Here is a 22,740-nt window from a genome sequence, read left to right on the forward strand (position 1 = left end):
TGTCTTGTGTTGTGATTTGGTTCAATATACTGTATATATATATATACACATATATATATATCAATATATATATATACAGTATATTGATATATATATATATATAACTGGATTGAAGTAAATTGAATTCAATCACTGAACCTGCAAAAAAAAAAAAAAAATAGCTACATTAATGAGTATTGAGCTGTAAAACTATCCCTGTCGGGATACTGTTTGAACTTGTTATCAACTGATTTCAACCACTAATAGTTATCTTATCAGTTATAATTAAAGTTTTCCTAAATTTTTCACCAATTAACGTATGTTCTTTTTGTAATTGTATTTCTTTCAAGTGGTTCAACAAAGCTCTGGCTATTTGAAATCAATTAAGTCAATCAAACTGTAGTATCCTTACACCATATGGAAAATAATCTATCTCATTTTTGTGTCGTAGGCCTTCACACAGTAGCCTGTAAGGGCGAAGGGTGAAATCTATTAATACAAAAAAAAAGACTGGCACTCAGTGGAGTTCAAGCTGCCTGCAGCTGAGCTGAATCTCTGTGGATGCACAGGTTAAATTCCATCCTGGAGCTGGAGTAGTCTATGGAGCACACGCAGATGTCTCACAACTTCCTGTCATTCTGCCCTCCTCAGCAGACACACAGCCGCATCCTCCCGCTCCGGCCAGAGGACACGGCTGCAGTCATGGGACAGCCTCCCACCAGCAGGACCATAGAACATGGAGAGGACTGTATCCCTGCCTGACTGAAGGTGAGTACGCTATCCTGCATAGATGTTTCTGTTTTGCGGTGCCTGGGGACCAGCCGTGTAAACATAGGCTACCGTCTCATTAAGTATTTAACCTTCAGGTGAGCGTTAAGGTCTCACTATGGTTGCTGTTGAGCAGATACTGTTGTCCTTTAGGTGATTGCTGTGTGTGTGCAATGATGAGAATGATGGTGAAGTGGATGATGAATCAGCGCTATAGTGGGTGTTGGTGTAGACCTCAGATCTGAAACGCACCGTCTTGTGTCATGCATGAAAAAGGACACGCCAAACTCCATTCAGAATTGTCGCGCTCGAATGTCTTTCTGTCTTGTCAGGGGGTAACGCTTATTGAATCAAACACAACCCAAGTCATTTTAGAAAAGGTTGTGTCAAATAGTAAATTCGGCTTGGTTGGATCCACTAATATTTCTGACGTCGATATAAAATCTACTTCAGAAATTTAACACACACATCATGGGCAGTTGCAAACTGCGTAAAGGCAAGATAAATAGAATTTGAAAACACGGATTAATGGATTCTTTGTTAACCGAATTAAAAATAAATCACAGAGCTCTGTAGGTGTAGGTGTAGGTGGTTTTTGAAGAGCAGTAGCTCAAACAAGTTTCCTGTGTGCGATGATACTACTACCATAATGTTTAGTGGGAGGGCGATGCCCTTGAATCAATCCCTCCTTCAGTGCAAACAGCAAATTGATCAGAGCTAGTACGTGTGGTGGATGATCAGGAGTGTCGAAACCAGTCAAGTGGGTCTTTAATCACCTTTGAATAAGACTATGGATATTACAGTTATCATGATGAAACATTCAGCTGTCCTGGAATGTAGGAGAGCACTCGCTCCTTTTCTGCTGGAGGAGGACCGCAGTCAGAGAGTTCCCTGCCTTCACACAGGAAGTTAGTCAAATATTTATCAGATGGCAGTCATGCTATTGTTGATGATGTAGAGCAGGCTACATGAATGCCAATTCAAACAACCTATCAAAAAACATTTGTTTCTTTCTTTCTTTTTTGGAGGCTGGGGTGTTGTGGTGTGTGTGTGTGTGTGTGTGTGTGTGTGTGTGTGTGTGTGTGTGTGTGTGTGTGTGTGTGTGTGTGTGGTATGGGGTCCCTTTAGACTTAGAAGTGATCAGAAGTTTTTAATGTTTACAGAAGGGCTGTAGGAACAACCCCTCCATACCAAACTGCCCATGTAAAAATAAAGACGTGTCCAAACATAGCAGCTGTACACTGACAGAGCGCTTTATTAGGGACACTTGTACAGCCGCTTATTCAAACAGCAATTTAATCAGCCAATCATGTGGCAGCAGTCCAGCAAAAAATTATTCAAACACAGGTCATGAGCTTCAGTTGATGTTCATATCAATCATCAAAATGGATAAAAAAAAAATGTGTTCTCAGTAAGTTTGACTGTTACATGGTTGCTATAGTTTCAGATGGGCTGGTTTGAGTATTTCTGAAACAAAATACATCCAGTGAGTGGCAGTTAAGAGAGGTCAGAGGAGAAGGCCAGGCTTGTTTGGAGCTGTCAGAAAGGCTACATTGACTCAAATCACCACTCTTTACACCTGTGCTGAACAGAAAAGCAGCTCAGAATATAACAACCAACCTGGAGGCAGCTGTGCTACAACAGCAGAAGACCACGTCGGGTTCCACTCTTGTCAGTCAGGAGCAAAAATCGGAGGCTGAATTTGGCACTGAATCTCTGCAACTGGACCAGAGTGAACCAGAAAAAATGTAGCCTGATGCCACCACTATGAAGCAGGATACGACTTTCCGTCATCTGGCTTAACTAAGCCGAACAAATACAGTTGTTCTACCAGCAGTCACAAGGTAGTGGTTATTACCAACTTGATAAGTCAACCCAGGTTTTCCCAATCCAGATATAATTGCGCATTTGTGTAAAAGGAGTTTGTTTATATGACTAACAAACATACACACGTATACTGGAAGGTTGTTGTTGACTGTTTGCATCCTTTTATGGTCACTGTTTACCATCTTTCAACACCTGCTCATTATAAACCATGACTTAACAAAAACTTGTCTCAAGCTTGTTTCATGAACATGTCACAATAACTCCTCCAATTTCTACAACCATACCATGTTCCAACCCTTAAATATATCCCACAGGAGTGTCTACTAAATCAGCGTCATTGCAACAGTAAACTCGGTATCAAAAAACTGCCCTGATTTGATTTTGGAAACGAGAAGTGAACATTGGTGTGCTGCACCCAAATCTGCTGACAGTTTATCTGTTCTGCCTCCTCCCAACATGAAAAACTTTCATTCTATAGACACCATCTGAAATGCAATACATCTCTGGGACACCAAATTATTGTTATTTATACGACTGCTAGATATCGCTTACCTTTGAAACGTAACTGTGGGCTGTAACAAGATGCTTGCACACAAAAAATGGGGTCATTTTTTGGAGGACAGGTTTGTTCTGTGGACTTTTGTGGCTCCCGCAGTCCCCAGGTCTGAATAAAGTCCAACACCTCTGAGATGTGGTAGAATGTGAGATTGGTTGCATGAATATGCTGCTGACAAATGCTGTGGATTTTACTATGTTAAGTGCTTTGAGATGACTGGTGTTGTGATCTGGCGCTATGGAGGTAAAATTAATTTCAGTTGAATTGAATATCTGCCACGAAGAACTGAGTCGTTGTGAACAAAATGAGCTGCAATACGTGAGTTTCAAACTCACTGAAGCTGTACGAGTTCAGGACTTTGCATAATACATGTCTCACCGAACAAACAATCTGCTGACTTTGCAACAGAAAACGTACGTGTCCTTAATTAATCATCGGGAATATCAAGAATATCCCAAAAATAATAAGAAAAGCTGATTTGGGGAAAAAAAAAATGCCTCCAAAGTTAAAACCACAGCCTCAAAAACTCTTTTCCTTTTCATTGTTTGCTCCACAATATAACCAGGAAACCACAAATTATGAGCCACGTTTTCCTCCTTTGTGTCACTTGGTGCCGCTGAGTGTTCCCATGGAGCGACTGGTCTAACACTATAGATCAGTCTCATATCCCTGTGAAACTAGATGTCTATTAAAGGTGGAAATTCTGAATCTATTCTATTCTGGTCAACATTTAATGATTACTATTTTGTAGTTCATTCACCTTTTCTCCCTATCGAAGGGGATTGCGTCACTATTAATTGCACATCAGTATGCAACAGTAATTTAACCAAGAGCAGCCTAACAGCATCAAGTCCTACCTGAAAGCAAATGTAGAAGCAAAATGGGCTACCATCTGAGAGCAGCGGCACACCACTGTAGAAATTGGCATATGCCACTTCTCATTCTCTGTGTCACTTGTAACTTAATTAATGTTATTTCAAACAACACACAGTAATGACCACGGAGGTTGGTAGGAAACACGTTATTACTATATGTAATAACTATATGCACGTTTTTTTTTTCTTTCACAAAGTCAGTGTGAGAACCAATTTTTGACACGGGCTTTTCTACTGAATAACTCTCACATACAGACAGATGTCCTTTGCCTGTCAGAGAGGGAACAGCTGCGTAATATCAACCTAAACGTTGCTTTCAACGTCACTGAAAATGTGTTGAGTTGCTCTGCTGCTGCAGTAATGGTGGCAGAACGGGAACTCAGTCTCATTGTGGTTTTATTGTCCTCCAACATCAGGACACTTGGAAGAGCAAGTGAGCTGTGAAGCGTTGCTTTCAGAGGATACTATCATTACTTTGATTCATTATCATTTGTTGCAGTTAAATAACTTGTGACAAACTGAAACATTCAAGAAGAATTCAGATTCAAGAGGTGACAACACATGAAAAATATCTGTCTGGTTTTGCTTAATGTTGAACTTTCAGTCATGGGCTATGCTTCCTTTGATTTGTTTTAAATAGCGGGTTTGTGAGTATTTAGGCTGATGGTTTTATATAATTTAGCACTGCTTTGGCTTTTTACACTCAGTAACAACAACAGGAAAGATACATTCATGTCTCTATCACTTCAGAGAACACAGACTTACATTCATTTTCTGGAAACTTACCCCGACCAACCACAACTGCTACTTACCTAACCCTATCTTGACCCAAACCTACCCTCACTATAACCTTAAGCCTATTCTTTATCCTAAAATGTAATACTTGCTCGTCCTTAAAAGACATTATAGTCCCCACAATGTGATTTTTTTTTTTTTTTAAATTTGTATTTTATTGTACTCTATTAATCCACAAGGGGAAATTCTTTCGCTACAGCAGCATCCCAAGGGGGAGCTGCTGCAACAGGCTGCCACGATCGTGGCGCCAACCAACCTGAGGTGCATGTTTTTGGGTGATGGGAGGAAGCCAGAGAACCCGGAGAGAACCCACGCAAGCACAGGGAGAACATGCAAACTCCACACAGAAAGGCCCAGGATCAGATTTGAACCCGGAACCTTTTTGCTGTGAGGCGACAGTGCCAACCACTGCACCACCGTGCCGCCCAAACATGAGAAGTTGCACAGTCGGCTTTTCATTCTTTCTGCGATCAGCATTAGCCATCCTTTCACATTAGGGAGTCACTGATTCAGTTAGAAACCAAAAAAACCAAAAACATTCACAGACCAAAATATGTAGATAATACTTTTTATATCTACTTACAGCTTGCTCACACACTGTTGAGTCAGAATCCATGTAAAGTCAGTCACTCGCTATTAATAATCACACTGTTTATAGTTTTTTACAATCTCTGACACAAAGGTGTCAAAGATTATGGTGTCAGAAGGTGGGTGTTAGATTTTCAAGGATCTTTTCAACTAAACGCACAAATAGAATGGTCTAATAAGAACACCCCCTCCCCCCCTACACACACACACACACACACACACACACACACTACCCCATCTCCAAACCTCACCCCTCCCCATCATGACGCATGCATACTATTATTGATCACAGTGATGTCACAGTTCTTTGTCGTACACCTTACCGTGACCATACGTCATACACCACGTACACCCCCCTCCTCCCTCTCCCCCCTCACTGTATCTCTCATTGTCATTATCCTTTTATGAGACTGTATGCTGAGCAGCACACCGCTGTCGTAAAGGAGCAAGTAGTGACGCATACCACACGGGAAGGCAATTCTGTCAAAGTCATGACGATGCTGAGTCATCTCTGTGCGTCTCTCAGCACTTTGTCTCTTTAAGCTGGGAGGGAGTGCCGGCATGCGTCGGATACCTCCCTCCCAGCATCGGATCTGTTTTACTGCTGCATCTGAATCTTTAATCTGTACATTCGCATCCATGGGCATCAATTGGGTAGAATATGATGTGATATTTTCCATATCTCTTGCAGATTTGTGATTGTCATGCAAAGCAAATCCTGCAGTAAAAAACACATGTCAGAGGTGCATTGTGAGTAAATAGTTATTTGAGAATGCTTCGGATCTATGACTTACAAATTAATTTTTGTTGTGTTCGTGGAGGGGGACTAGTCAGTTGATACTACACAGCGTATTGCTGTTACTATGCTTTTTAAATGACACAGGAAGTGGCTGTGTTGTTGTCAATGCTGGTGGGAAAATTATATCTGGATGTCCAGTTTAGTTAACAAATCAATGCATGTGAAGGCTTATTAGACACCAGAGCGTTGTGAAGAGGTTTATTATACTCTGGAAACCCTGTCGTACACTGCAGGTTAAAATAATGAACAAATAATAATTGTTGTCAAAAGTCAAATTAAAACAAACAGTAGCAAACATGAATTGAAGTAATTGTTCATGAAGCAAGTTTTTATAATACAGTTATGTTGACACATTATTTTTGGTCCCTGCTGTACTAAAAATATGTTGGCAAGAACAGCAGCAACAGATATCCCAGTAGTAGCAGCAGCTGCATCATGTAGTGTAGCGCTACACTGATGGGTGGGCAGGAGATTGGGATGACTCATCAAATACAGACAGAAATACTATTAGAAACTTAATTGCTGATTACATTATTGTTACTATTATTGTGTTGCCTTTCAGGCCTGTTGGCTTGCCTTTAAAAAATATGAGGTAGACTAATCAGGGTTTTTTTGGTGGTGTTGTGTCGGTAACTTCTGTGCAAAAAAAGTATAAATCAATATCTCTCCTGCTTTCTCACTCGCTCGCTGAGTGTGTGTAGGAACTTATAGACGTTAAAGGTAGCCCATGAGCCAGCGATTCTTATGCGTAGTATGAAATATTACACAGCACTGTGTGGAAACTAAGCTACTAAGCGAACCTTTATTGTCTCAGAGAAAACAGGAAATGTTGTTTTCTGTCATTGACAGGGTTACTTTAATGCATCACACACCACTGCATGTTTAACGCGTGTGAAGGTTACATGTATTGGACATTGTAAACATCAGACTCCTCTGAGTTGTAAATGACAAGGAGCATTTTTAATATGAATATGATGTCAAGTCAAATAAATTGTATTCTTATAACCTAATGTCACAAATCACAAATTTGCCTCAAAGGACTTGACAGCCTTCAATTCTTATCAAAAAAATTCCCACTCAAACCCTTTGACTGGTACAAACGGACGAAAGAAGGACAAGCTGAGGAGGGATCACTCTTTCAGGACGGATGTGAAAAATGGGTCGACACTGAAACTTTAGCAAACAAGGTTACAACAATACAATCAAGAGCAGGCGAAGGTCACACTGTCCACAGAAAATCTACAGAAGATAAATGATCAAATAAATGAAGTAATGCTTTATTCACTGTAAAGTCAGGTATTGAATTGGATGTTATATGCAGCAAAGAGAAATCTCAAATTTTAAGCATAGTCAACAATATGTACAAAACAAAACAAAAAACCCCACAAAAAAAGCAGTTGTTCTGAATGCTCTGGATGGATTCCGTTATCATTTACTCCAATACCATGTCCCAATACAATGGAGCGCAGCTACCTTAACTTTACTCCCGCAAAAGTCAGGTAACTTTTTGACAGTGCTGCAGCCATACTGCATACAACACTTAACCAGGTTGCTCCTCTAAAACAAAATAAAGCAATGAATCAGAGAATGATTGCTATGTGTTACAATTCGCAAACACACACGTTTTCAGTTTGCAGGTATTACTCTGCTACTGTCTGCTGTTCAGCCTCCCTGAATCACAGGATATTCTTTCAATTCTCTTCTATTGCTTACACAGAGGACACTATTTGAGTAAGCAGTCCTTCAGTGTGGCTGTATCAGGGCTTGATACAGAACTTTGATACTTTATGGCAGTGACCAAACTCCTTTAGAAGTATCTACTAGCAAAAAATGCTTTGTCATTTGGTGCCACATTTCAATACCTCGGCTGCGTCCACATTAACATGTTTTTGTTTTAAAGAACACTTGAGCCACAGCACTACCATTTGTAGCCTCTATTGGGAACAGATAACAGAAATAATACTAGATTGCAACTTAGGGAAGTAAATAACATGGACACCTTATTTTACTCTTTTCAACTATTTTTTTCAGCCATACATGTCTCGCGAGCTTTCAGCTGTGTTGCTGATACTGATAGCATGTAAGACCTTTAGAAAACATTGGCCAGCTGTAGTGTCAACAGCTTTCATGTAAGGCATTTAGGGAACATTGGTAAATTGTATCAGCGGGGGTTATCGGAGCTTGCATGTGAGGTGTTCAGGGGACACTAGGCTGATTTAAATCATGTTTATCAGATAGAAAAAAAAAATTCACGTCAATGAGGTTTCACAGTGGTTTGTGCTCGGACCCATAATTTTCACCTTACACATGCCTTTTCCTCTTGCACCATGTTGGCTTCCATTGTTGCTGTAAAAAGGAAGTCACCTGTGGTCTTTTGATAGCAATTTGGTGTTTGGCCAGTTTGCAAGTGCATGTGCTAATTGGTCCATGGATGTGGCCTTTTGAATGACGGCAGTTTAAAATTGCAAATACTTTTGAAATGCAAGTTGTGTGCGGAAAGAATAAGGCAAATTATCAACATGTTCTGACCATCGAATATTACCAGAGGGAAATGAATAAAAGCGCTCCATGAGAAAATTGTACACACAAATGTTTGTGTGTATCACACTCAACTCTGCATTCAGTGTATGAAGGGAGCAGATCATTTCATTTTATTCACGTTCATAAATAATAATTATACTGATTTACACTATGAATTATTCCCACATGTTTATTTGAACTCACAAAAAATTAAATAAAAATAAGCTATTTTGAGGATGCTAATGATGAAGTGGTGGGTGCTAATGATGTGTGGTATCACTGCTTAACCACACAAAACATTTCAGAGGGAGCAAGTGCTGATAAGTGTGTGTGTGTGTGTGTGTGTGTGTGTGTGTGTGTGTGTGTGTGTGTGTGTGTGTGCGCGCGCTGAGGGGCGTTATGGCATGCCGATAAGCCAGCTGGAGGCCAACACTGATAAGCGGTTTTGTTAACCGATACTCTACACTGTGTGCTTACGCATGTTTGCGTATATGTTTCTTCATATTTCATGTACACTGAATACAGTGTTATTCAATATAAAAGCCTTTAAAAAAAAAAAAAATGTCATAGTTAAAAAAGCATGCGGTTTCCTTGTATGCTCTTTTCTGTCTCACACACTGTCCGTCTGCATCCATCTTTCTCTGGAGATTAGACAGAAGAGGTGTGGCTAAGGGCACCCCACACTGGAGGGACAAACCTTGTCTGCTGGTTTTAGCGTCTTATCCAACACACATTTCAAATTCAATCAATCTAATTTCCCATGTTTGGATATGTCCACTGTTGACAGGCAGGAAACTGGTAAGAAATATTAATTTCACGGCTAACAGACAAAAATAAATATAGTATTTTTTGCTGTTTTGCTCATGTACATTTTTAGGAGAAATTCTAAGTGACTTTGGAAAAAGTAAACAGATAAATGGGGTAGAAATAAATATAAATGTAATTATTGAAGGGAGCATTCATAAAGGTTATTATTGCAAACAAATGACAAATAACTAAAAAGTACATCAAATAAAAAGTGAAAAGGAATTAGGTGTGACAGATGCAACCTTTTCTCTGTTGGTTCGTTTTGGTTATTTAATGGGAACGTCTTTATACAGTTTGTTCCAGCTCTACTCTACAATGTAAGTCATGGAAACTCTTTTGCAATGCATAGCCTACTCTTAAAAAAGTTATCAACTCTCATTGACTGGAATGAGTCAATCTAAAAATGTATTGTTCATGTTCAACTGTAATGTAAAAGCAATTTAAAACCTAAAGTCCTGCCAACATAGCCATGTCTTTGTTGCAGTTGAAAATTTATAGTTTTATTTTATACATATAATCCTGGAATGTTTTTGGAAGATCTATCATGAAGACGTGTTCAAATACCTTCTCTTTATTGATCTATATTTTATTGTCTTGTCAGACTTTTTAAGGGAGAGTCTGATAATCTGACTGAGACCTCTTCATGCCTTTCTCTGTTTCCTCTAGGTGTACTTTTGAAGTTTGCCTGTCTGCAACACAAAGATTGAAGATGATTTGAATCAACCACAAAGCCTGTATGTTTGCTTTTTTTTTTTACTCTCTGTGTGTCTCTTGACTTGGCATTGAAGATGTTACTGTATAGTTAAGCAGCTATGACTTCTCTTTCCATCATTCTTTTAAAACCTTCTCACACCACATTATAGCCTTGAAAAAAGCCCTGTGACCCTCACAGCTCGTCAGAAACACTGGTTATTTCTCTGTCAGTATACACCCCATTTGGATAGAGATCTTGGTGATGCGTGGGTGGCATTAGCTGCATATTCTGCCTGTCATTCTCACTTTTTTCAACCAAAGAACATTTTAACAGATATTGACGAGGCAGTTACAAAATCAGCATGCTACTTTCTTTTCTCTATTCTTCTTTAGTCTCATCATTTTCTTTACCTTAACCTGATTTTTATTTCGCGGGAGGCTGTGGCTCAGTCGGTAGACTGGGTTGAACACTAATCAGAAGGTTGGTGGTTTGATCCCCAGCTCCTCCTGTCCACATGCCTAAGTGTCCTTGAGCAAGACACTGAACCCTAAGTTGCTCCTGATGGTGTGTGAATGTGCTCCTGATGGCAGCACCTTGCATGGTGATCTGTCTCGTGAATGGAAAACTATGTTAAAGCGCTTTGAGACCGAAAGGTGATAAAGCACTATACAAGTACAGACCATTTACCATTCAGCCCTTATAGTATGTTGTAGGCTCTTGAAGAACCCCAGAGTCATAAATTGTGTCTTGATCTCAGGTTAAAGCCACATTATGACTGAATTAGAAGACCCGGGGATGGAGGAACATACCCCGTCCTACACGATCTTTCTGGTGGTCTTCCTATTCTTTCTCACCGGACTACTGGGTTTTCTCATCTGCCACCTGCTGAAGAAAAAGGGCTACCGCTGCCGAACTGCAGACATGGATGATAAAGAGGAGGAGGAGGAGGAGGAGGAGAAGCTTGAAGGACATGCAGATGGTGAGTTGAAAAGAAATATAGAATATACAAGGAGGTCAATTAAAGGGAATCAACTTTTTTGATTAAAGAGCTCTATTTAGTGGTCTCAGAGTACGAGCCAGCAGAGCAACATTAAATTATTTTGGAGTAAACATTGTGTCCTGCTGATTAATGTTCAGTTCTTCTTTTAGCTTTGTTTTGGTTCCCCCAACTCCTGAGAACATTTTTAGCTGCTAGCTATTTAGCTGTTAAATACTCCACTATGTTCACCAGCTAATCGCTAAACTTATATCAGCTGGTAAGTGCTGGTAAGGTAGAGCATAGTGGATTTATCAGAACTCTTTCACTGAAAACAGTTCTATGCTGTGGAAATGAAAATGATAAGAGCCCAATTACCATGAATATCAAAACAATTAGCTAAAATAGGCACAAAAAAAATTACAATAAACATATTCAATAGTGCAGCCTTACAATAACAAAACAATGTGAAGAATCAAGTTTAAATTTTAAGTCACATCATAAGAACAGCTGATAGAAATGATATACATTATTGTGATGCTGGTGAGGAGGAGCAGAGACAGAATGGGGTTTGGAATCTGCTCATATGTTTTTTCCTCTTTCTTTCCATCCTGCTCTTGCTTCATTGACCTTGCTCCGTCAGAAATACACAAACACTCAATAACACGTCCTCTTCCTTGGAGTGTTTATCACAAGCACTCATACACATAAACTTACTCAAGTATACTCTCACTTTGATACATAAAACTGTCTTTGCTCATATATGGCCAATCACACACATGTAAACAGACACTTGCATACAGAACTAAAGAGACAAAACAAAGCAAGACGGGTTGCGCTGAAAGGCTTGATAACTATTTACAAAATCTATTGCTTGCTCTACACTACACCCTGTGTGCATCTGAAGAAATTATTTCTTATAGTCGTTTAAACAAATTGAAAAACTCAAATACACCGTTTCTTTACCAAAATGTCAGCAACGTTTTTCTGTCTGCATTTAATCTTTTAGTTGTCTGTATGACGTTTAGAGAAATAGTCCCTATGAAATATTGCTTTGATGATTATCCTGATGGACACTTTACCAAGAAAAATTTGTTTTTCGAAATGTTGTGAGCACCACAAATTAAATTCCTTTTACCTCCTTTGCATTGACTCAGATGTATCACAACATTTTTCTTTGGTAAAAAAAAGGTGAACTCGCTAATTCTAAAGTAGTTTAGGCTACATACAGTATGTCTGTAAAGACTCTCAGTCATCCAGGTAATGTATATGTAGGTCATGTATATCTAAATTTTATCTAACGATAACTGGACTTGCTTGACTGGAACTGGAAGACGTTTAACTGTGCAGCACCCACTTAAAGGGATTCTTCAGTTCTAACTGAATGGTTGGGATCTCAGGTTTTTAATCTCTGGGGTCGTTATTACTTTGAGAGTCATCAAAGTCACATGTGAATTTTTTATTGCAATAGTAGTGTCGCAATCAAGAACCTCTAGCAAGTCCAGTTGCCTCACATAACTCTTAGACAGATGTAAAGTATGGGTATTGTGTGGCATTTGGCCCAGAAGTATTGCAATACCTAAAACATATGGGTTTGATTTTTTTTTTAAATTTTTTTATGTGTTTCAGATGAGGATGAAGACAACCAGGACACAGTGGAGCAGATCCTCAAATGCATCATTGAAAATGAAGGTGACAAATATAACAACTACTAAAAGTTTTTTTGGATCGAGTTCTGCTAAACTGAGGTTTAATTAGTTCACTTTAAAGTTCAAGTTTATGAAGCTGAATCTATTTTAATGTGGTTTATTTTATTAATTTGTATTTTACTGTCTGCCATTTCATCATCTCTATTCTGATGTGCTATCTTGAGGGTTGATACAGCTAATGAAAATCAATCAGAATGAAATCTGATGATATCATATTCAAAATCCCTTGCTTGGACAATTTAAATGCCAAAAAAACATAAATGACACATTTCCTACACGTATAGCCCTTTTTTTGTGCCTTATCAGAGTAGATTAGCATGTGTCAAACATTCCATGGAACAAGTGTTGGATTTCTGTAATTTGGGTTTTTCTCGTCTCCAGCAAATATGGAAGCCTTCAATGAGATGTTGGGAAACCACAAAGTGTGTGTGCGCCATGACCCCAGGTAAGTTCATTCAGCTAAGTCTAAATGACACTAACATGAACTGATAACTGCATGTTGATGTCGCAAATAAACAGGGTTTCATTTTGAATCTTGACAGGAATCTTTCAGTTAATACTGTCTGTCATAAACTTAAAAAATGGGAATGCTGAAAAGACCGAATCTCTTTTCTGTTGGGCCACTTTTTGGTCCACTAAACAAGAAATGATGTGGCTCGTTTAAAGAGGAAAATATGTGAAAACACCCTAAGTCGATATTTCACATATTTCACTATAAAACATAATCATTTTAAAACCAGCTACTGCTGACTTGCATAATTGATCATCCAAATTGCAGCAAGGATGGACAATTTTAATTTTTAGTACATCTTCACACCAAAATCATGACATCTTTAAAGTAATATTCCCAATTTAATCAAACAATTTTGTAAACATTGTCTTTATTTAGCATAGCAAAAAAGACATTTTCAACACTCAAAGTAATTGTAACATAGATAATAATGTTGATCATCTCATAACAATGCCATATTTCAAGGCCTTGAATATTACAGAAAGTGAAGAGTTGGTTCTGTTGGATAATGTCAGAAAAATGAGCAGGTGTAAAGACCTTTAGTGGCCAGATGACTGGATCAGATTCTGTCTGAAAGGACAAGGCTTGTGGGACGCTCCGGGTCAGCAGTAGTAAGTACCAACAGTGGTCCGAGGACCAACGAACCGTGAACTGGAGTCAGGTTGTTTGAGATGTGCTATGACATGGTCTGATCTGTGGCAGCTCCACTTCAAAACATACAGAAGTTAGAGGATCTGCTGCTGTCTGTTTAGTGCCAGATAGCACAGGACACATTCAGAGGTTTCTTTGGCAGGGCGGTGCTGTTTTGGCTCCATGTGAGGAACCAACAACACACTAGGCAGCGGTAGTCACAATGTTTTGGCTCATCAGTGTATGGTTGTCGTAGGTGTAGTTGCTATTTTCATTATGTTTATTACTATCGAAATGGCAGGTTAACAGGGTATGACATACTTAAGGTTAGACTTGCACACTGTACAAAAACACAGTTAAATCTAATTTTAAAAACTTGCTAATGTTGATGTCTAGGTTGCGTAAGGAGTCCATCGGAGGTATTCCTCCCCATCACCACACAGTCCACTCAGGCACAGACCACAACTCCTGCCACCTCTGTGCCCAAGTTCGATCCAAAAAGGGCCGCAGACAAAGCAGAACCCCCCGCTCCAAGCAACGACCTGGAGAGCAGACTGTCTTCTCTGTTGGCAGGTAACAATGCAGAACGAGGCCATTTTGCACAATGCACAAGGATAGAGTTGCAATGTCAGCAAATGAGAAATAAAGACCGGATGCATAAGCAGTGTATCACTCTCCCCTCAGGTTCCGGGTGACACACACTGATAAGAAGCTTCATGGAGGACCTAATCCATTGGCCATTTCAGGGGACCAGTTGGATCAATCCCAGGACAGCGAGGAGCAAAAGGAGAGCGGGTACAACCTGAGAAGCATGTTTAAGGAAGTCCCACCACATTCAGAAAGTGCCAATGGGGTGGCTGCAAGTGTGGGGAAACGAAGGAAGAGTGTGACCATATTTGGGCTCAGGCGGAGCAGTGACCCTGTCGGTATTAAGGTAGGGGAAAGCACCGGTAAGGAGACTGGAGGGGTCAAATTTGCTATTCAACAGCAACCTGTGGTACTGGAGGAACCGGTGCAGGCAGTTGGAGTTGATTCTACTAAACCAGGTTCCAAACGTGAAACCAAGCCTGCTTCACCTCAACGTGAGACTAAAATATCAGGCTCTGTGAATTCTCCTTCTTCCCTGTCTAAAAAACAGGCCTACAACTCTCGCTCTGGTCCTGAGGTTGGCTCTACGAGGAGTATAGCAGCTTCTGCTCCCAGTTCCCTTCCTATTCCATCGAAGAAACGAGGAGATGTTGAAGATAAAGTGTTCAAAGCTGAAGAGATGTACGATACCCTTCCACTACAAACCTCTACACCTATCACCCCCATGGCAGGATCCATTCCAGGTTTCACTCCTGTCATCCCTACCAGTCAGCCTGAACCCTTTTCTAGCCCAGCTTTTGCAGTTACCCAAAGTCCCCCTGACCCAAGCTCCAGCCCAGATCTAGAACCAGGTTTTGGTGCTAACCTAGCTTTAATAAGCTTAGGTTCATCCCCTCCATCTTCTTTCCCAATCAGGACAACATCTTCGGTGTCTTCATTAAAATCTCCCACCTCTTCCATGGCGATAACACCAAGCCCCAAACTAAGCTCAAGAAATATGGAATCAGAGGCCTTTTCGCCTGCCCTCACACCAAGCCCAAAACTCCCACTGAACCGAGAAACTGCACCATTTTCATCTTCATCCTTTGGACAAAGTGTTAGTCCACTGCAAACCCGGTCTCTCTCACCTGGTCTTAATGCCAGGCCCAAACTAGAATCCATGTCAGTATCACCACAAACCCCTTCTTCCTCTCCAGCTGAGAAAAACCTGTCATTTACAAGTTCACCTCATCTTATTTTGAAGTCAGAAAGGGTGACAATCAAAGGGGTCATAGTTTCAAGCTCATTATTTCCAAAGGAACAAGAGCTAGAAGGAGACACAACCCCAAAGATTGAAGAAAAGACAGAAATAAAGAGAACTGGAATTCTCAAAACAGCTCAACTTTCACCAGTTGCTGCAGGAGATTTCTCTCCCACTGATCCGCTTTTTAAAGACAGACTGAGTAGTTTCCCTTTGTCACCTACCAGCCCACAGTCTCCTTCCTCACCTCAGGGGAGCGCAGTAAGTAATGTGACCATTGTTAAAGCCAGCCCCGACAGCAAGAGAGAGTTCTCTGTTGTGACGATGGTGGAGGAAGTGAAATTTTCTGTTTCAATAAAAAGTCAGAAAGGAGAGACTTTTGAACTTGGGGTTGAAACAGAGAAAAGGGGAATTAGTCCAGTTTTTGATCAGGGAGCAAATGTTTCTGACTCACGCGGTGGACAACCTAAGAGTCCAATTGGAGAGACATCTGGACTAGAGGCTAGGACCGCACTGAGTCAAGAGAAGGATGACATGATGGAGATGGAGGATATTACAGACTGCAAGGTTATGCAGGTGGAAGGAGCAGAAAGGATGGAAGATGAGGTGGAGAAGGTGGTGCACACTCAGTCGCAACAGGACTGAGAGGTTTAAGTCTCAAGATCGTGAAAACTTCAAGACATCCTGTTATAATCCAAAGAAAGCGAAGAGTGACACCACACTGTGGACTAAAGGAAAGGCAAAGTAGTACTAATAGAATAAGATAATTATGAACTCACCATTTATCAATTAATAACAGCAGTGAAGATGTTTCAGGGTGACTGGCCTCACTGGTTGTGTAAATCATCAGATTTAGCCCAAAGTAGCCTATTCACCATGGATAGCATGTTTGTTTATTTAGCCATGCCATGTCAGTGAGCCCACTTCTGTGATCCAGACTAAAATATTTAAGTTGATGCTCAACTCATGGATACAAAATGGTAAATCCTTCAGACTGTGATGACTCCCTCAACTTTACTGCTAGCACCACCATGAGCTTGACAATTGTTTCATGGGTTGCAATGACCTTTGGAATATATGCATAATGGCCGTACACTGAATCCAAATGGTATTTTGGTGTCCCGTGACCTTTCATCTGCATTCACTAATAGGTCAAAGTTTTCACTTATACCTTGAAATTTCTCTGCATTTACTTGTATGATTCAATTTACACAAAGTTTGTACAGACATTTATGGTTTCCAGATGATGAATCCTTATGACTTTTCGATGCCCTGACTTTTCCTTCAGAGCCCTCATTAGGATCACATTTGTGGTTTTGATTGAAATATCTTGACAACTATTTAATGGTTTGGCATGTAATTATTAGTAAACACATCCATGTTCCCCTCAGGATGAGTCTTAATAACTAATGTGCTCCTCAGACTTCATCTAGCGCCGTCATTGGTTTTAAAAAGGTAATTTCTGCGATACATTGATTTATGACTAAGTAGTAGCTATATTCATCACGGTCCCATCAGCCTTACCAGTCAACCCGGTATCACAGCAAAACATGAAATAGCCACGCTTTGGACTGGTGTGTCAATTTTATGCTTTGCCATGATACTAGGTTGCAACAGTACACTAAACACACTAAATAGAGTAAATAGGGTCCAACCATCCCATTCATTTCTAGATTTTCCATCCAAAACCACAAATATCATCGTCATGGTGGCACTACAGCAAAGAGGATCTCCAAAGTCATTAGGAAATATTGTTGAAGAACCTTGGTATTGTAATTCTTTCTTTTTTTTATACTGTTGTGTGGACCAAAGTGATGGGCCAATTAACTAAATTAAGAAAATTTGACAAACCAGCATTAGCATCCTTAGGGCCATGCTGCTAGTATATAGCAATGCTGGACTCCTAAAACTTGACCAGTAATTTATGTGAACGTCAAGTCTTCTATATACAGCATTAATACCTGATGTTCACTCTCTCATAGAGGATGTTTCAAGTTTTCATGTCATACAGAAATTAATGGAAACAAATGGCTACTTGTAAAAATACATAGCAGTGAAAAACTATACAAAATTCCTTTTGAAGATTGTCTGCAAATCCTTTAATTAGTAATGATTTATAGTTAGAAAGCCAAAAGTTATCATCAATGGTGATGGTTCTGTTGATGTAGGGCTTCTACTGCATTGCTGGAACAAAATATTTAGTATACCCACTTGCTTTAGTTTGCCTCATCTTTAGTTGTCGACTTCATACATTTGTCAAAAGCATGTACAATGGCTAAAATGCTGAACAGAAGGACTGTTCACTGTTAGTGTAAGGACATAAAGATATAGCAATAACTGAGTTGTCAAATTGGTGCCCATCATCCTTTTGGCCTTCTTATAGACCAAAGAATTAACAATGTCGGGTGGCTTTTCCTGCTTAATGTGTGATTATCTGATCAATTGGCTGGCTGAACAATTAGTTAAGCTTAAGGTGTTGGATTGATTTTCCAAAGGACTCACCCCATTTATGTCTGTGACTTGTGATTACTTTATTGATTTAGTAACAGTCATTATTTATTGATGTATTAAGGTGCTAATGGCTAACAACCTCTAATCACATCTATTGATCCTTCTGAATCAAGATCAACAGGCCGAATACAAATGAAACAGCAACTGCTGGATGGGCAGCTGCACCAATGGAAACGTATCATTGAATTTCAATCAAGTTTTTGTCATCATGTCTGACATTATTCTATACTGGGGCTGCTTTTGGCAACTACAATGTGTTGTCACTTGGTTTAAACTTGGTAGGGTCTTTTCAACAGTCTTTTTCTTCCAATTTTCCTCCTCCTCTTTTCTCCTAATTTGAAATTCAGTGGCAGCAAAGCAATGAGCTTTTACAGGAGAGCAGAACCTTTACGGTCCTTGCCCTCCACAGATCCACCGTGCAGGTGCTTTATCAGAAGAAGTGCAGTAATAAAGACATAACCTCTCAGTGGTTTAAAACAGCACAAGTAGTAACTGAGCTTCAGAAACTGATATCAGAGACTGAACATGGGTCTTTCCACGAGATATTTCCACTGGCAGTTGCCACTACCCCAGCCCACCATTTTAGTTCACTGGAATTGTGACATTGATACATATTAACAAATATCAATCTTGTTATTCACACTGTTTTTTTTCTGCTCATGTCATTCCATCATGTGAGCATGTTTAATATAAAATGGATGCCTTCCAGGAATATCCAGAAGCAAAGATGGGAAGTAAAGCTACAGACTACTGATAACTGAACAGTAAATGGTTGGTGTGACATAAGCTCTCAAACTGCAGAGTGATGAAGCTTCCAGAGAGTTCAAATCTGCTGTCCAATGTAAAAAGATTATTATATATATTTCAATGGAGTATTTGAAAAGCTTTTACAACAGATAAAAGAAAGATAATGTAAATGGATGACTACAGTAGAACTCCTCACTGATATATATATTTTTTGTTCCCACTCATTTGACTTTAGAGACTCACGAAAACATGTTTGTCATACCTGTGAAATGAGCAGCATGGTTGTACGTAATATGAGCTGGATTAGTTGCAGGTGAAATATGATACTCAAAAGTATTTATTCACAACTTCACATTTCATGTATATTTAATCTCTAACTCCATTACTACTATCAAAAGGGCCATTATCTCTGCTAAAAGACTAAAAGCATATTCCAGAAGTTATAAGGTGTTAAATTATGTCTGTTTTGAAAAATTCACAACCTTGGTTTAATTTTAATAGTTTGAGTAGAATGCCATTATATTGACTAAAATAACTGATAAGACAGGGCAATAGTAATTATTCCATACTTTGGTTTTGTTTAAAGCCTGTATAACTTTCTGACTACACATGATAACACTATATCCTATGACAAAACAAACTGTCTTCAAACGCACTCTAGATAGATTTAAAAAAAAAAAAAAAAAAAAAAAAAAAAGAAACCACAAAACTTAATTCTTTTGGGGAAGGGAAGACTTGTAATAAACATTTAAAAATCTATGAACAGTGACGCTTAGGGCAATAAAGTAAAAATTTAAATTAAAAGAAGAAAGTTCTTAAGTGTACCAATGTAAAAGTTTGTTGTTGTTTAGGTTACTTTTTTGTTGAAATCTCAAGTTTATTTTCATCCTAACAGTGGCCCCAAAAATTATCTTATAGCTGTTATCCTAAAAACAAGGAGAACTAAAAGTTTCATCCTCCACATCATTGTGAAAAAAGCTAACAAACAAAACAAAAACAAAAAACAATGTAGTTCTTACTAATGTTTGGATTTTACATGCTCAGGTTTTAAAATGTCTGTCTTAGAAAATGTATCCAAAGAAGAGATTTCCTTAACAGATAAAATAAGAGCCAAGTGAAAAAATATGTTTGTATGTCATCTGAACAGACAGAACCTTCAAGATCGGTATTACTGCAGATAACAAGTGCCCATTTTCTCTGACATTGGAGTCCATGTTTATTTAGAGATGTGCTGTTTGGCATTTAGCCCAGTATATATTTGTGCCTCTGGCCCTGGAGACTTTTTCGCCAGTGACTGGGTTTTGGATAAAAATAATTTACAAGATGAATTTCAGAGGCTTCAGGTCAGAGGTCAACTATGTCCTGGCCTTTATGGGAAACCAACATGTAGTCTGCAGTCTACTGACCTTGTTTTATTCTAACTGTCTGTGTTCCATTTTCCCATGAATTTGTATTTAATCCATCTTCCTATGGACTCATGGAGTCCATCCAATGGAGAGGCCTCTGGTGTCTATTTGAAATCTGAAACAGAACCCCAGTAAATTATCCATTTTCATACAATGCCTGTAAAAAGTAGTCACCCCCCTTGGATGTTCCACCCTTTTGTTGCTTTTATACATGAAATCATGGTCAATATAATTTGGCTTTTTTGACAAGAATTTGCACAAAAAAAAAACCCTCTTTAATATCAAAGTGAAAACAGATTTTTACAAAATAATGTCAATTAATTAAAAATATATAAGGTAAAGTAAATGATTGCATAAATATTCACCCCTTTCAGGTCAGTATTTAGTAGATGCACCTTTGGCTGCAGTCACAGCACTGAGTCCGTGTGGATATGTCTCAATCAGGCTGGCACATCTGGACACTGATATTTTTTTGCAAAACAGCAAGCTCTGTCAGGTTGCTCGGGGATCATGCGTGAACAGCTCTTCTCAAGTCCAGCCACAAATTCTCGATTGGATTGGGATCTGGGCTTTGACTTGGCCACTCCAGAACATTCACCTTGTCTTTGAACCATTTCTGTGTAGCTTTTGCTCTATGATTGGGGTCATTGTCTTGCTGGAAAATAAATCTTCACCCAAGTCGTAGTTCTCTTGCAGACTGAGTCAGATTATCCTCCAGGATTTGGCGATATTTTTCTGCATTCATGTTTCCCTCTACCTTCACAAGCTTTCAAGGGCCTGCTGCTGAGAAGCATCTTCAGAGCATGATGCTGCCACCACCATGCTTCACGGTGGAGATGGTGTGTTTGTGGTGATGTACAGTGTTTGGTGTTCACCAAACATAGCATCTAGTCTGAAGGCCAAAAAGCTTAATTTTTGTGTCATCAGACCAAAGAACCTTCTTCCAATTGACCTTGGAGTCTCCCACATGCCTTTGGGTAAATTCCAGGCGAGATTTCATGAGCTTTTTTTCAACAGTGGCTTTCTCTTTTCCATCTCCCATACAGCTTTGACTGGTGAAGAACCCGAGCAACAGTTGTTGTATGTACAGTTTCTCCCATCTGAGCCACTGAAGCTTTTAACTCCTTCAGAGTGGTCGTAGGTGTTTGGTGGCCTCCCTCATCAGTTGCCCGGTCACTTAGTTTGTGAGGACGGATAGCTCCAGGCAGATTTAAACAAGTGCCATACTCTTTCCATTTCTTAATGATGATTTAACTGAGCTCTGTGGGATGTCCAGTGAGTTGGAAATCTTTTTGTAGCCATGTCCTGACTTACACTTTTCAATGATCTTTTCCCCGAGCTGCTTGGAGTGTTCTTTTGTCTTCATGTTGCAATTGTAGCAGGAATACTGATGAACCAGAGACTGGACCTCCCAGACACAGGTGTTTTTATACTACAATCACTTGACACACATCAACTGCACTCAGGTGATCTCCATTTCACTAATTGTGACACTGCTGGCATCAACTCGCTGGACCTCTGTTGAATTAGGTCAGTCACTTTAAACGAGTTGAATATTTATGCAAACACTTATTTGACACTATATATTTTTAATTAATTGACATTAGTTTGTAAAAATCTGTTTTCAAAAGATGAAAGAAGCTTTTTTTTGCAAATAATTGCTCAATTATATTGACCATGATTTCATGTATAAAAGCAACAAAAGGGTGAAACATCCAAGGGGGGTGAATACTTTTTTATAGGCATTGTATCTATAATTGTTGATAACTTTTTATTATAAATGTATAAACAGAGCACACAGTCACGTGTTGTTTGAAGTGAATTAAGTGTGTTTCCATCACCCATGTTCATCACTACAGTAAACTACAAACAACAGTGTGTATTCTTTTCAACACAAGATATGCTCATTTGTTAACCTGTTGAAAAGTCAGAAATAATAATCTTGTAAATTACACAGCTAAGTGTACACAGTAAGTAAGTAAAAGAAGGGCAATGTTTTTGTTTGTTTGTTTATCTTTTACTTATGCACTTCATGAAGTCATTTTAGATCAATATCAATTGACTGAAAGAATCATATACAGTATGCATACCCGATTGCAAACACAGAATCAGGTATATGAAAACATTTGAGATGTCCATGTCTTTTTTTTCTACAATAAACAGCAGTTTACTGTGAATGTTGTATTTACATTCACTGTGTCCAATTTTATTTTT

At 39.2% G+C, this 22,740-nt stretch overlaps 1 protein-coding gene across 2 annotated transcripts; it reads left to right on the top strand.

Annotated features, from left to right (window-relative positions):
• Positions 1-588: 588 nt before the first annotated feature.
• Positions 589-22,716, top strand: rell2 (RELT like 2). 2 transcript variants are annotated; one of them, XM_069170764.1, is made up of 7 exons: positions 589-747; positions 10,181-10,248; positions 10,966-11,187; positions 12,814-12,876; positions 13,275-13,338; positions 14,431-14,607; positions 14,719-22,716. In XM_069170764.1, exons 3-7 carry the CDS (start codon positions 10,980-10,982, stop codon positions 16,505-16,507), a joined length of 2,301 nt encoding a protein of 766 aa, XP_069026865.1. In that variant the 5' UTR covers positions 589-747; positions 10,181-10,248; positions 10,966-10,979; the 3' UTR covers positions 16,508-22,716. The 2 variants fall into 2 exon arrangements, with proteins under 2 accessions (XP_069026865.1, XP_069026866.1); XM_069170765.1 differs by lacking the exon at positions 589-747 and adding an exon at positions 9,445-9,505.
• Positions 22,717-22,740: the final 24 nt, after the last annotated feature.

Source organism: Embiotoca jacksoni, unplaced genomic scaffold (genome assembly GCF_022577435.1).
Source record: "Embiotoca jacksoni isolate LCO1_2020_lvr unplaced genomic scaffold, fEmbJac1.0.p SCAF_5, whole genome shotgun sequence".
Lineage (NCBI taxonomy): Eukaryota > Metazoa > Chordata > Actinopteri > Embiotocidae > Embiotoca > Embiotoca jacksoni.